Consider the following 15,411-nt stretch of genomic DNA (forward strand, 5'->3'; position numbering starts at 1 on the left):
CCTTTTTATGTTTTCCTTAATTTGACAAGGAATATACACAACTATAGTATTTGTTAACTATCTTTATCTTTATCTTTATCAATGCTTAATACAAAATTAATTTGTAATTTTATATTAATTAAAAACACCTAGTTATTATATATTATTACATATGAAGATGAATCCTCTCAAAACATCATCAGAATTGGCTGTATCAATATTTAAGAATGGTCCTGTTATATTATCTTGCATACAATCTAGAACAAGCCACTTATACTTTTTAATCAAAACTGTTTTAAACTAAACCAAACAAAAATATTTCACAACAAAGCAAAAAAAAAAAACTAAAACAAAACCTTAATCTAAAATAAACTTAAAAAAACAAAAACAGAAAACAACAAAACACTAAACCAAAAAATAAAAAATAAAATAAACAACAAAAAAACACACAAACTAACAAATTAATAAATGAAGGTAATAAAAAATAAATAAATAAATAAAAAATCCACTTGGTTGGGAAACTCCCCTGCTAAAAGCGCTATTTAGTTTGAATGGGTATGACACCCATGTAAAGGTGTAACTCTGTTGATCACACACTATTTGACCTGTATAATCTGCATGAATGAATCAGGACATGCAAAAAATAAAAATAAAAATTGTAATACAGGAATTGATTGTATCCGTAGGGAATTGATTAGATTGTGAACAGCAGAATGGAGTCACAAGAACTGCACTGAAAAGGTTTAAAATGATTCGCACATACTCTCCGAGCTACAGGGGGGCACAACGGACCCCCTTCACATCAAACACGCATGTTAATCACTTCTGAAAGATTTCTATCAAATGCTGCAATCACTTTTTACAGTTTGCTCGGAGGGTTACGGCCAGTCTAATCTTTAACCCAGCAAATGGCATGAAACAGCTGCAGAAACAGACCTTTCTGGAACAAAATCCATTAGAGATCAATGTAAACTTGCTTCAAAACCCCTTTGAAAAGGCACCGCCCCAAAACGAACCCTCACGCTCCATCACACACGATCACATCGCCCCAAAATTCATTTAGATGCTTTATCTGCTCTCCTCATTCTGCTTTACTTTCACGGCGGGAAATCTCGTCTCATCCACCAATCACTCTGATTATATGCTGCCCTCCCCGGGGTGACCGCTGACACCATGATGGCGATGCATCTGCCGCCGCCCGCTATAAATTGATACGAGAAACAGCATTAGCATCATGCTGCGATCGCCGAGCAGAGAAAATAGGTCAGTCATACGAATCAACATCTAAACACATAAATCTAATTCAAATAAGAATGCGAGCCAAAGATGGGACCCAGCTGCTCCTGCGGCGATTTTAACACGTCATCTCCACCCGTCAGCCACCATACAGACCTACGAGGGCTCAATCAATTTGTTTTGCCACTGCAGATGCAGAACAGAGATGACAATACACCTCAATCTTATTTCTTCACACATAACCAGAGAAGAATCGGAGTTGACAAGCTCCAAAGGCTCGTACGGCACAGCGCATCCACACCGGCTTCCTCTTAGGGCCTTGTGTCTATAAAATAAAAGGGATATGCATGCAGAGAGATTGAGAAAATAGGTTTGGGCTCCCGGAAGGGTCACTGTAGTGCTGTGATTCAGTGTGAAGTGATTGGATACAAAAATGCAAGCCAGTGAAAGCTTGATTCATTGGTAGGTAAGCTCTTTTAAACAACACTATTACTCCAAATGGAATGGTTTAGCCTGGTATGAGCAGAAAAGTAGAGGGGAACATTATAAATCTGCTTGGCTCATGAATATTAAAGAAATAGTTCAGAGGCAACTGACTGTACTGTATGGAACACTAGAATCTTTATGCAGCTCTTCTCTATACAGTGCAAGTCACAGTGACCGCATATGTCAAGCTCAGAAAAGAACAAGAAAACACCATAAATTCAAACTATAAAGCATATGGGTATGGAATAACGTTAGCAAATAACAACAGAATGTTTAAAATGAATTCCCTTTATAATATATAATATAATGAAGGATAGATATATATATATATATATATATATATATATACACACACTCACCGGCCACTTTATTAGGTACACCTGTTCAATTGCTTGGTAACACAATCACATGGCAGCAACTCAATGCATTTAGGCATCTAGATGTGGTGAAAATTACTTGTGACTTTGAACGTGGAATGGTTGTTGGTGCCAGGCGGGCAGGTCTGAGTGTTTAAAAAACTGTGATCTACTGGGATTTTCTCTAGGGTTTACAGAGAATGGTCCAAAAAAGAGAAAATATCCAGTGAGCGGCAGTTATGTGGACGAAAATGCCTTGTTGATGTCAGAGGTCAGAGGAGAATGGGCAGACTGGTTAGAGATGATAGAAAGGCAACAGTAACTCAAATAACCACTCGTTACAACCAAGGAATGCAGAAAACCATCTCTGAAGCAGATGGGCTACAGCAGCAGAAGACCACACCGGGTGCCGCTCCTGTCAGCTAAGAACAGGAAACAGAGGCTAAAATTCGCACAGGCTCACCAAAATTGGACAATAGAAGATTGGAAAAACGTTGCCTGGTCTGATGAGTCTCGATTTCTGCTGCAACATTCAGATGGTAGGGTCAGAATTTGGCGTAAAGAACATGAAAGCATGGATCCATCCCGCCTCGTCTCAACGGTTCAGGCTGGTGGTGGTGGTGTAATGGTGTGGGGGCTATTTTCTTGGCACACTTTGGGCCCCTTTGTACCAACTGAGCATCGTTTAAACGCCACAGCCTACCTGAGTATTTTTGCTGACCATGTCCATTCCTTTATGACTACAGTGTACCCATTTTCTGATGGCTACTTCTAGCAGGATAATGCACCATGTCACAAAGCTCAAATCATCTCAGACTGGTTTCTTGAACATGACAATGAGTTCACTTTACTCAAATGGCCTCCACAGTCACCAGATCTCAATCCAATAGAGCACCTTTAGGATGTGGTGGAACGGGAGATTCGCATCATGGATGTGCAGCCGACAAATCTGCAGCAACTGTGTGATGCTATCATGTCAATATGGACCAAAATCTCTGAGGAATATTTCCAACACCTTGTTGAATCTATGCCACAAAGAATTAAGGCAGTTCTGAAGGCAAAAGGGGGTCCAACCCGTTACTAACAAGGTGTACTTAATAAAGTGGCCAGTGAGTGTATGTGTATATATATATATATATATATATATATATATATATATATATATATATATATATATATATATATATATATATACATATATACATACATACACACTCCCATCCAAAGGTATTGGAACAGTAAGGTCAATTCCTTTATTTTTGCTGTAGACTGAAAACATTTGGGTTTGACATCAAAAGATGAATATCAGACAAGAGATTTACATGCCGGATTTTATTTCCAGGTATTTTCATCTGGATCTGAAACACAACTTAGAAGATAGCTTTTGTTTGAACCCACCCATTTTTCATGTGAGCAAAAGTATTGGAACAGATAGAATTAACAGATTAAAGTAAAAAATACTTAATATTTAGGTGCAAATCCTTTGCTTTCAATAACTGCATCAAGCCTGTGACCCATTGACATCACCAAAATTTTGCATTCTTCTTTTGTGATGCTTTTCCAGGCTTTTAGCGCAGCCTCTTTCAGTTGTTTGTTTTGGGGGGTTACCCTGTTCAGTCTCCTCTTTAGCAGGTAAAAGGCATGCTCTATAGGGTTTATGTCTGGAGATTGACTTGGCCAGTCTAAAACCTTCCACTTCTTGCCCCTGATGAACTCCTTTGTTGTTTTGGCAGTGTGTTTTGGGTCATTATCTTGCTGCATTATGAAGGATCTCCCAATTAGTTTGGTTGCATCTTTCTTTAAATTGGCAGACAAAATGTTTCTGTAGACTTCTGAGATCATTTTGCTGCTGCCATCATGTGTTACATCATCAATGAAGATTAATGAGCCTGTCCCAGAATAAGCCATGCAAGCTCAAGCCATGACATTACCTCCACTGTGTTTCACAGATGAGCTTATATGCTTGGGATCATGAGCAGATCCTTTCTTTCTCCAAACTACAGCCTTTCCGTCACTTTGGCAAAGGTTAATCTTTGTCTTATCAGTCCATAAAACTTTGTCCCAGAGCCTGGCCTTCCTATTCTTGCTAATGAGTGGTTTGCATCTTCTGGTGTAGCCTCTCTACTTGTGATCACGAAGTCTTCTGCGAACAGTAGATTGTGATACCTTCACTCCTGCCCTCTGGAGGTTGTTGCTGAATTCACTTACAGTTGTTTTTGGGTCTTTCCTGACAGCTCTCACAATGTTTCTGTCATCAACTGCAGTTGTTTTCCTTGGTCTACCTGTTCGATGTCTGTTACTTAGTACACCAGTGGCTTATTTCTTCTTCAGGACATTCCAAATGGTTGAAATGGCTATGGCCAATGTGTGTGCAATGGCTCTGATTGATTTTTCTTCTTCTCTCAGCTTCACAATTGCTTGTTTTTCACCCATAGACAGCTCTCTGGTTTTCATGTTGGTTACACCTCTTAACTATAAATGCGGTTTGAACAGGTGAAACCCAAACCTGAAACTGAGCGTAGACATTCAGTGCTAATTATTGTTTGAATAATGATTGTGATAGGACACACCTGGGCAACAAAATACACCTGTCAGTCACATGTTCCAATACTTTTGTATATAAATATATATGTGTGTGTGTGTGTGTGTGCGTGTATATATATATATATATATATACAGCTAAAGTTGTATGAGATGTGAAAACACATATATACAAAATATTTATATGTAATTAAAATAATGAAATATATATTTTTATTATATATAAATTAACAAACCACCCTGAGAGTAATTGAAAGGTGCATAGGAAAAACGACCAAAAAATGTCCAACTTCCAAAAAAAAAAAAAAATGGCTAGTGTGCAGGATTTATTGTATATAAATTGATAGAACGTAGAATAATAAAATTATAGAATGAAAGATAGACAGAACAACAGAAAGAAAGACAGACAGAATGATAGATAGATATAATAATAGACAGAATGAACGATAGACAGACAGAATAACAAACAGAGCAATAGAATGAACAGAAAGATAGAATGATAAAATGATGGAACGATAAATTGATAGAATGATAGAATGTAGAACAATAGAACAGTAATTAGTACGACAGACAGACAGACAGACAGACAGACAGACAGACAGACAGACAGACAGACAGACAGACAGACAGACAGACAGATAGATAGATAGATAGATAGATAGATAGATAGATAGATAGATAGATAGATAGATAGATAGATAGATAGATAGATAGATAGAACCAGCCCACAGCAAGACTGATTAAACCAATGCATGAGTTTATGCAAAACAATCTGTTCATCCAAACAAGTGTTTAAGAAACCTGTTTGAAAACAGTCATTATACTTGCAATGCTATTCAGTGCTACTAATTCACTTCATCTTTGACTGCATAATCCTTGATTTGAAAAATAACAGGCTGAAATCAGCATCACAATCACTAGCCGTCTAGACCTGCAGTATGTTAACAAGCAGAGAAACCATTAGACATGGCTGTGGATCAATCATTTCTGTCATAAGAGCCGTCACACCCAGCTGGGGGTCATCTCAGACAGACCCACGCTTTTGTTTAAGACTGTTCATTACATCTGAAAACAAACTATCAGCCATGCTGTAAGTTGCAATCGAAAGCCAGTATTGATTTGTAGCAAGGCTAGTCGGTGGATGAGGCAACAGGGATCTCAACATGAGTCAGGTTGATCAAAGCAGAGGAGATGGCCCTTTGAAGCCAAAGGAAAGGGCAAACCTTCGGCTTAGCAACCAAACAACTGTTTCTTTGATTATACAATGTTTTCATCTTCATTTTAGTGATCAAAAACAACTATGTACAGTACTCCAAAAAGAGTTGGACACTTATAGGTGCACTTCCTTAAGTTTTAAACATGAATACAGAAAATGAGATCACATGATCAAATACTCAGTTTATCTTGAGAACCTGCCTATTGGGTGAATCTGAATCAATGAATCATTGCTGACGATAAATAGAGTATTTCCTCAAAAGCATCAGTCATTCAAAACTTTTCCATGATGCATTAATTAAGTTAATCCAGTGGAAAAAAAATAAAAATGTTGAGCCAACTTTAAATTTTAAGGCAGATTTTTGAGTTCTCTCAACTTATTTTTGTAGGAGATTCTCAACTTTTTGTTGCATAAACTTAAAACAACAAGTTGAGAAAACTCAAAAATCTGCTGAAACTGGTTGCCTTAAAATTTTAAGTTGGCTCAACTTTTTTTTTTTTTTTACAGTGTATACAACGAACTGTGTTATATTTAATACACACATTTCTAATCAATTAGTCTAAATGATCAACATGATCAAAACACTGTTGAATAACCTGTTGCACATATCAGCTACATGCCTTCTGTTGTCTGACTGATAGTTCGTACTGCTTAGCAAGTAAAAGGCCTTTTAGGATAATTGTAAAAACATCCACCTTCAGGTTGTTCATGTGTGTTTTTGTGGTGAAATTGATGCTGATTTTATAAAGTAATGCAAGAATAACTAGTTAGTATATTGTTAGTAATATTTTAAGATGAACACTCACTGGACTAAAGCAACTTCGGTTTACTTGATTATCTTTTATTATTTATTTTTAGAAAAATCATGTTGAAATGTATCAAATATGATCATCATGCTTTTGAAGAACATTTATTTGTTCATCTCTCAACCGTTAATGTATTGCATTGCATTATATGGTTTGAAACTATAGAGCACTGATCATAAAACTAAGTATTTAATATAATCTAAGATATAGAGTGACAACTGATATTTATGTGCATTTACTGTAAGTAGTCTGCTATGCTGTCATAAACATCCCACTGAATTACAAGCTATCAGAATTTCATTGTACTTTTTGTTCATAAAACATGCACCAAATTGCATATTTTTGCTCAGTTTGGACCTATGAATAAAACTGAGCTGTTTCTCCTCCTCAAGTGAGCTCCATATTTGCTATATGAGCCCTAAAATCATGATATAAGATATTCAAAATAAGATACTCACCAAATAGACATATACATTTTTTATTTAGACTTTGTTTGACTTCACAAGTTTAAGAATGCAAGTTAGGTTTTAAATTATTAAACAATTTTATAACAATAGCATAAAAAGTGTTCAAAGACACAGGCTGTCTCATGGAAATAAGCATTGTGGACATTAAATATGTCCTTTTTTCTTTTTTTAAGTAAAGCTTACTTGAATTTATTCTTGGTCATTAAATGTGACATTAAGGTGCTTTGGACTTTCCTCAGGAGGTGAATTCATACAAAAGCGCTACTTGTTAAATTACTGACTGACTGGGCAGCTGTGTTTTCTTTTCTGACACAGCCAGAAACCTATTTGTACACTTTCTGGTTAGTGGAACATGTTCATAATTAAGGTACATCCACTAAAAATCACTTTGAAAGTCATTGCATGCATCATTTAATCGCAGATGCCACTTGCACCCATATTTCGTTTTGTAATCAAATCACATTAAGGCACTAAAAGAGATGTAATTTTTATCATCATTTACTCATCCTCAAGCGGTTATAAACCTGTTTGCTTCCCTGAAGGAAAATTTGAAACAACATGAATGATGCCAGAAGCTTCATTTTTAGGTGAACTGTTCCTATAAGGATCATAATATGCCAGTTTAAGTTTCATGTCTAACTGACAAAGATTTCCTAAATCTAAGACACTTCAAGAAACTCAAAAAAGGCAATATATGTGGATTAAGTTCACTTAGAAGAAACCACTAAGCCAGTGATCAAAGATAATCCGCTGTGACAGAACGCAATCGCTTGACAAGAAACAGATGACGTAATCGAAATTGAAAGCACTGAATTATTGAAGTGAGCACAAACAATACAAATTTCAGCATTGCACAGCCTGAAAACTTACCCAGCGGGTCATGCCAGGAGTATTAAAGCAAAACTCCCCAATACAACTAATCAAACTTCATCAGTGTCAATTACCACAGGCCCCTTTGCTTGCTAGAATAGGCAGTGACTTTACTGCTGGCTCTGATTTGGTTAATAAACGAGAGAGCTCTCCTGATTTGCTGGTGAATAATTACGATCGCCCAGGTCTGCCATCTGTTATTCGATTTGTGAGAAAATGCCTGCTTTCCAAGACCAGGGATTCCTCGAAGAGAAGGCAAGAGCCAGGGTTTGTGTAATGAACTTAAGCGGTGTTTGTCAATCAAGCTGTTGAACCCTGTGAAGCGCCGCCTGATAACCAAGCAGAGCGGTTGTGCAACTGAGCGAGACTTTTGAAAGCTTCTTAAAACAAAAGACTGCGCTGCATAGGCAAGACATTTGAAAAAACTGATGTCAGTAGATAAATGTGTGGGGAAACACAATACGCAGGTAGGAGATGGATGGGAAATAAGCGGATAGACAATATCACTATTACTATTAGGCCTACTGTCACTCATACTTAGGATTAGGGATTTTTTTTAAGATTTTCCCTACATGGTTTATGTTAAAAGCATGAATGCAGTTCCCCAATGCAAACTTGCAAACAGGACTTTTTCCAATAGCATCTATAACATTCCTGCAAACTCCAAAAAGACAGAAAAAAATATGATTTAAGCAACTTAACTGCTCAAATAATACACGCTTTGACAAAAAGACGGTGTTATAAAATGATAAACCTCACATTGCAGCCTTATAAATGATTACGCTTGTCATATATAACAACAAACGCAGACAAAAACTGAATAAAAATGCACAATGTCAGAACCACAGATTTTGTATAAATAAAATTTGTGTGTAATTCATCAACCACCAAGCAACACCGTAGAAACATGGCAGCAAAGCAAATGCTACAGAATAAAGAATATGTAAAAATAAATATATATAGTGTTCACCAAAAAAGGACAAAAAAAAATTCAATTTTAAAAAGTGCTTAGATATTCACTCGAGTTACACAAATTAAAATGTTCAAATGAACAAATAAAGTAAACATTAAATAAATTAAAAACTAATCTTTAAATAAATAAATCCAAATATTGATGTTTAAATAAAAAAAAAAATTTTGTTTGTTTAAACTAATAATCAAATCACTGATCAAAATACTGATGTTTAAATAAAACAATGATATGTTTTAATGCAAAAATAATAAATACTAAACAATCAAAACATTGGTTTAAATAAATAAACCCAAATACTTTTGTTTAAACAAATCTAAACATCAATGTTGAAATGAATAAATTAAAACATAGATGTTTAAAACCAAAATGATTGACTGACTGACTAATTTATTGATTGATTGGATGCGTTTATTCAGTAGCAGTGATATTCCTGTTCAAACCAAGAAAAACTAGTTCACATCAAGCTACCAGTCTCTCAGATCTCAGAGTACAGTGGATGAACATGTCTACAGACAACCTAATACATCATTAATTGAATGAAAGATGACTGGGAAAAATATTATAAGCACATATTAAAAGTCATCCGGATAGCTACAAGACAAATCTGACATCTGAGCAGCATTTCAAGTCAATTATCTTTGATAAGGACGGAGAGGTTGATGATGGATCACAATGTCAATTAAAGCTTCATCTGCTTGACTGAATAAATTAATTTCCTAGCTGCTTCCTGCCCTATTCCACTCAGTGGTCATGCTGTTTTTTAAACGTGATCTTCACAGCATTTCAGCTCGAGAGTGATGTTGAATAAAGGTTATCAGGATCAAGTAGAAAATAGTTTCATACTGGCTCTTTTGCTGAAGGCGACATGTTGACACCGGAATCTGATGTTGTGGAGAAACAAGACCGTAATATTGGTAAAACTTTCATTAAAACCTAACTGCAAGTCAATGTCTGAAAGTGATATTATGCCATCTTCAACCCAAAAGAACATGCTACATATACCATGGTTTCTGAACAGACAATATATTGTATGAAAAACAAACATTAAACATTGGATAATGGATTTGGATAGAATAGCAGCCTTTATTTGTAATTGAAATATTTTGTAACATTAAAAAAGTCTAAAGTTTTAACTGTAAATTACATAAAGAATGTCTCTAAAGTCTTAAAAGTCTTAACTGTCACTTTTGATTCATATAATGCATCCTTACTAAAAAAAAGAAAGAAAGAAAGAACATACTGACCCCAAATTTTGAATGGTATTGTAAATAAATATGTATGCAGAATTACCCAGCAACACTATTCTTCAGACACAAATTTTAAAATCCTAAACGTAAATCTAAGATTTCAATCATCTCTCAAACTGTGTTAGGATTTGCCCAGATACCAAAGCCAGAAATCAAATGTCATATCTCTGAACTCAAATATTTTTCCTCCTAAACAAACTGATCTGAATTGCTATTCACATCTTTTTATAGCTCTACACTTTTATTTCTCCCAAAATTTCCAGGAGAAAAATATGAGATGTAATCGATGCTTGAGAGCTCAATTAGGTCTCCAGAGTTTGAAAAAATCTGGGCAAAATAGTTTTCTTCTGTGGATGTTCATAGCTAAAGGGATCAATTAAATTATAGAAGAAAGCTCATGATAAGCATTCATTTACAGTAACTACACAATAAAATACTGCGGTATCTTGTGCGTCTGCTCAAAATAAACCCCAGTTTGCATCTGAACATGTAATTAAAGCAGTGAAGAGCGCTGCAGATACTGAGCACATGTAACATCTGAACAACATCACATCCTCCACAGTCAATCACAGGCATCTTCAGGACATGTGCTAGTCAACGAGCAAGTATCCTTGAGATGCATGCTAGAAAATAATGACAGTATCTAAGATCGACTGTCCAGCAAATTCAGCTCCAGCTCTAATCAAACACACCTGAAGCAACTAATTAAGGTCTTCAGGATCACGTGAAAATTAAAGGCAGGTGTGTTTGATTAGAGTTGGAGCTAAACTTTGCAGGACAGTCGATCGCCCGGAACAGAGTTGGGCACCCCTGATCGAAGACATAGCAAACGGAAAAGGTGCAATTTTTAAGCTGTTTCAACTTGATGTTGATCAAACACTTTTTGTTTTTAAAATAGCTCAGGGGAAAAAATGGAGAATTTTCATTCATCCTCTTCTTGTTTCATCCCTGTTAATTATTAGTTTTTTACTGTTCATACAGTAGTGACCGCAGCTGTCAAGCTTCAGAAAAAGACCAAAAAGTAACATAAATAGTAGTCCATGACTTATGCACTACATTACAAGTTTTTCAAGAACCATTGTTGGTTTGGCGACAGGGAAGTCAAAGCTGGCATGATGTATGCTATTTTTTTAGCCTGAAATCAATGTGAATGGGATTTGAGATCTTTGTAAGAAAACAAAAATGGGTTTTGCTTTACTTTTATGGTGTTTATTATGACTAGGTTTGCCTTTTATGGTGTTTATTATGACTTAGGACTAGATTTGCCTTAAAATTCTTCCAAAAATTCCCTTTTTGGTGTAAAAAAAAGGAGAATGAGGGCGAGTAAACTAAAACTGAACTATTTCCAATGCCCTTAAGCTATCTGCTCTTATTGGACAACAAAGACAAGCACTAGAGATCAAGGGCATCCTCCAACTGAGCAAATGAAAGAACCGTGCAGATTTAAATGAATAATTCAGACAAAAAGGAGAATTTTGACTCATCCTCCTGTTGCTCCAAATCTGCAAACTGTCTGTTTTACCTTTCATAGTGACCACAGCTGTCATACTTTAAAAAGGACCAAAAAAGAACTATAAAAGTAGTCTGTTTTTTTAAGTCATATAATAGTTGTGAGACAAAGACCAAATCTTTCCATATCACTGAATGGAATTTGGTGTAGAAACAATTTTCACTCAGAAATTGCTAGTAATTTTCTCAAGTAACAAAGAAACTGGAAGTAAAACATTGGATTAAAACATAGAAAGCCTGAAATAGTGTTATCTCTCAAATTATACCCCCAATAATCTCTCCATGTTGGTTTGGCGTTAAGGATGTCAAACCTTGCATCACACATGCCATTTTTGAATCTGAAAGCAATGTGAATGAGATTTAAGATCTTTGCCAGCGAACAAAAATGAGTTCCGTTCTGTATGTTTTGGTCATTACGAACAGTCCTCAGACTAGACTTGCTAAAATACTTTTTTATAAATCCCCTTTTGTGTGAAAACAGCAGAATGGGGCGAGTAAACAATGACTTAACTATTTCCGATACCCAAACTGTTTTTGGACAACAAAGCCAAGCACTAGAGATCAAGGACATCCTCCAACTGAGCAAACGAAAGCACCATGCAGATTCGCAAACTCAAAACCACACCAGACCATCCACACCACGACCAACCAAGCAGGACCTAGATCAATAATTTTAAATGAGATGAAAAGTTATTTCATTGGTCTTCCCATTTTACACGCTGCCCAATTTTTGAAGCGCCTCTTATTAAAAATGCATCAAGAGAGCCTTGAAGGCAGTGCAGCACTGTTTGTTTGGCCAAGGACATTATATGAGAAATAACTTCAAAGCCACTACTGCAATACCCGCGGCCTTGTCTCATCGCTGGAGCGCTGTTGATAGAAGAAAGCCACTAAATATTTGCTTTCATGAAAAAAGGGCCCATTATTTACCAACGTGACATCATGATGAATCGAGCAGATCTCAGAGCTGAACTACAGTAATCATGCTTTCTGTCCAACGGCATTTCAATCCCAATACCATATGACATTTACCTACACCAGGAGGGAAATATAATGAGGACTTTAGTATGCACAATGATCCGCTGTTGTTTGGCACATGAATGTACGCAAGAAAGCTAAATACGAATACGAGGGAGGTTAATGTCGTGCTGCGGCAGCGCAACTTCATTCTATAATTTCCATTAGATTTCCATTAGACTGAGGCACTAAGCACTAACACATGCAAGGGAATACTGCATGAGTTTAAAGGCGTTTGTTGAAAGTAAAAATCATTTTAAACAGCAGCGTGGGGGATTTTTACTCATCCTGTCAGCTTCAAGTCACGTCAAATGCGACTCACGTTGATTGCAATTCCAAAAGATGGATTTTAGTCTCCAAGATTTGCAATATCAATCAATAGATCTGCTTGTTACTTCATTCACAACACACCAGCGACTATCTCCACTATGACATTTTATGACTTGGACATCACTACTTTTACCCTACGAGCCACTATATGTGACAGACGGTTCTGGTGGGCAGTTATGAGCTATTTCTGTGTCACTCTGTGAGGTTAGTCTGCCGGGTATAAATCTAATGCATAAACATACGAACACCAATCAATCATGCCTGCTGTCCAGTACTACAAAACCCATGCAACCTGTGCTTTTCATTAAAGCAAAGCCCTGCAGAAATCCTGAACTGTGCACTTTATTAAAAAAGATTAATAAGACCAGATGTATTATATAGTGAGAGATAGAAAAACGGTAGAGAAAAAGAGAGTTTTCAGAGTCAACAGGGGAAATAAAAATAAACACTGTGTCAAATTAAGTCATATGCAACCACTGTGTTTGAATAAAACAATTAAAAAACTTGAAATAAAAAACTGTCTAATAAATCTGTTCACCCATGTGTGTCCATCAACCCATCCATCCACCTACTTAGATTGCATAGTTATTTAACTCTTTCTCTACACTGTAAAAATCTTATAACATCGTTACAAGTATTACAAGATGGCATTCTGGTGAATAATTTATAGGACTTTACTGTATGTGTCATTAAATTCTATAATATTAATACACCAACCTATTTGAGCTACTAAAATGTTACTGTAAATTTTACCGATAATAATATCATGTGGAAGGCCACATGCAACGTTAAATGCCATGATGACAAATTTAGGACAAAAACGACCTAAATTCTAATAAGGGGAATGTCCCTTTCAACATAAATTATTAAATTAATGCATAGTTACATAAATTAAAGCATGCTGCTCTGTTTATTTATTTTTACTGTAAAACTCTATAAATTTTCTTAAATATACATCTTCTTTAGAAAAAAAAAATACATTTTGAAATGACGTTACAATATTCTGCGCACACAAGAGAAATATCAGTAATGCTTCAATAGAGAGAGAGAGAGAAATTTTAAGCAGTGTTGTTCACTTCCATAGCGATAGATAGACAGATAGATGGATAGACAGACTTAAATGTTAAGATTACTTTTGCTCACTTCCATACAGTATCTGCACAATCTGATGACAACATATGCGATGAAAATTTACATTTTTTGAGAAAACGTCTTGAAATGGGACAAAATAAAAACTAAATGACCAGGAAATTATTAATCATGTTCAGTGTCCTGTGATAATGGACTCGACTAGTGAACACATTAAAATGCGTTTCGAATCTTATAGTTACGGATGCGTGTGAACACACGTATGTTCTGCATTATACAGACACAACTGAGGCTCTGTAAACTCCTGCCTATGTTTTTTGCGTTTTCCATCTCATCCAGACACCTGCAGCCCCTCACAGTCTCACAAACCCACGAACAGCAGCACTTACCCTGCACACACGACAGTATACAGCAGAACACTATATTCCCAATGATAAATCCAGTTTTAATCGTCATTGTGGTAGCGTGAGCGCATCTGATACATCCTTTATGTGAAAGCACTAGAAATCCTCGCCATCCCTCATTATCAGCTGCTTTCATAGTCTCAAGTGTCCGGCAGAAACGGATATTCCTCGCGCTGGAGAGGAGACTGATTGCTGGAGTCAGTCAGCGCTGGATGTATGAGGAGACCAACAGCAGCAACCTTGACGAGGACTCAACCATCTCGCCAACAGGGGCACAAAGTATTCTCTGTACTCCTCATATGACTCTCTTCACTTACAGAGCAGCGCATGCTGCTTTCAATGCATCTCTAATGAATGCATGCATTCGCATGCACCTTGCATTTCACAAAGAGTTACCAAATACACGCGCGTTACTGTTTCAAATGTAACAGATGCATCAACCAAAAGCAACGTCGATTTTTTTGGGGTTTTTTTTAAAAGTGAATGCATGCAATCGGCGACATCAGTGCATCGTCACTGATCACTATATGCAGTGTATAATTAATTTATATCAAAAATAAAATGGATCGCCAAATGCGCGCTTTAGCCTAAATGTTGGAAATGCATCAGCCAAATGCGAACGTTACATACAACGCAAAACGAATGCAATCGCTTTTAAAAAATAGTTACCAAATGTCACTTAACTACTGGAATAATTCAAATAGAGATGCATCAACAAAAATCAACGCCTTATTCTAATAAACGTGTGCATTGTCATGGTATTACATGCATAGAATATAATTTTTCAAGTGGTTGTCAAAAGTGCATGCATTACAGTCAAAAATGTTTGCAATGCACCAAGCAAAAGCATTGCCTTATTCTAGTAAATGCATGCAGAAAAAGTGC

General features: G+C 36.2%; 1 protein-coding gene across 1 annotated transcript in view; it reads right to left on the bottom strand.

Moving 5' to 3' along the window:
- Positions 1-14,662, bottom strand: part of csmd3a (CUB and Sushi multiple domains 3a) — a gene marked incomplete at both ends in the record, with an annotated part of 275,340 nt that extends 260,678 nt beyond the window's left edge. Inside the window, one exon of the mRNA XM_079429665.1 lies at positions 14,512-14,662. Within this exon, the coding sequence (XP_079285791.1) occupies positions 14,512-14,662 (151 nt within the window). The remainder of the gene's footprint in view (positions 1-14,511) is intronic.
- Between the last annotated feature and the right edge of the window lie 749 nt (positions 14,663-15,411).

This window comes from Barbus barbus (assembly GCF_936440315.1).
Source record: "Barbus barbus genome assembly, chromosome: 12".
Classification (NCBI taxonomy): domain Eukaryota; kingdom Metazoa; phylum Chordata; class Actinopteri; order Cypriniformes; family Cyprinidae; genus Barbus; species Barbus barbus.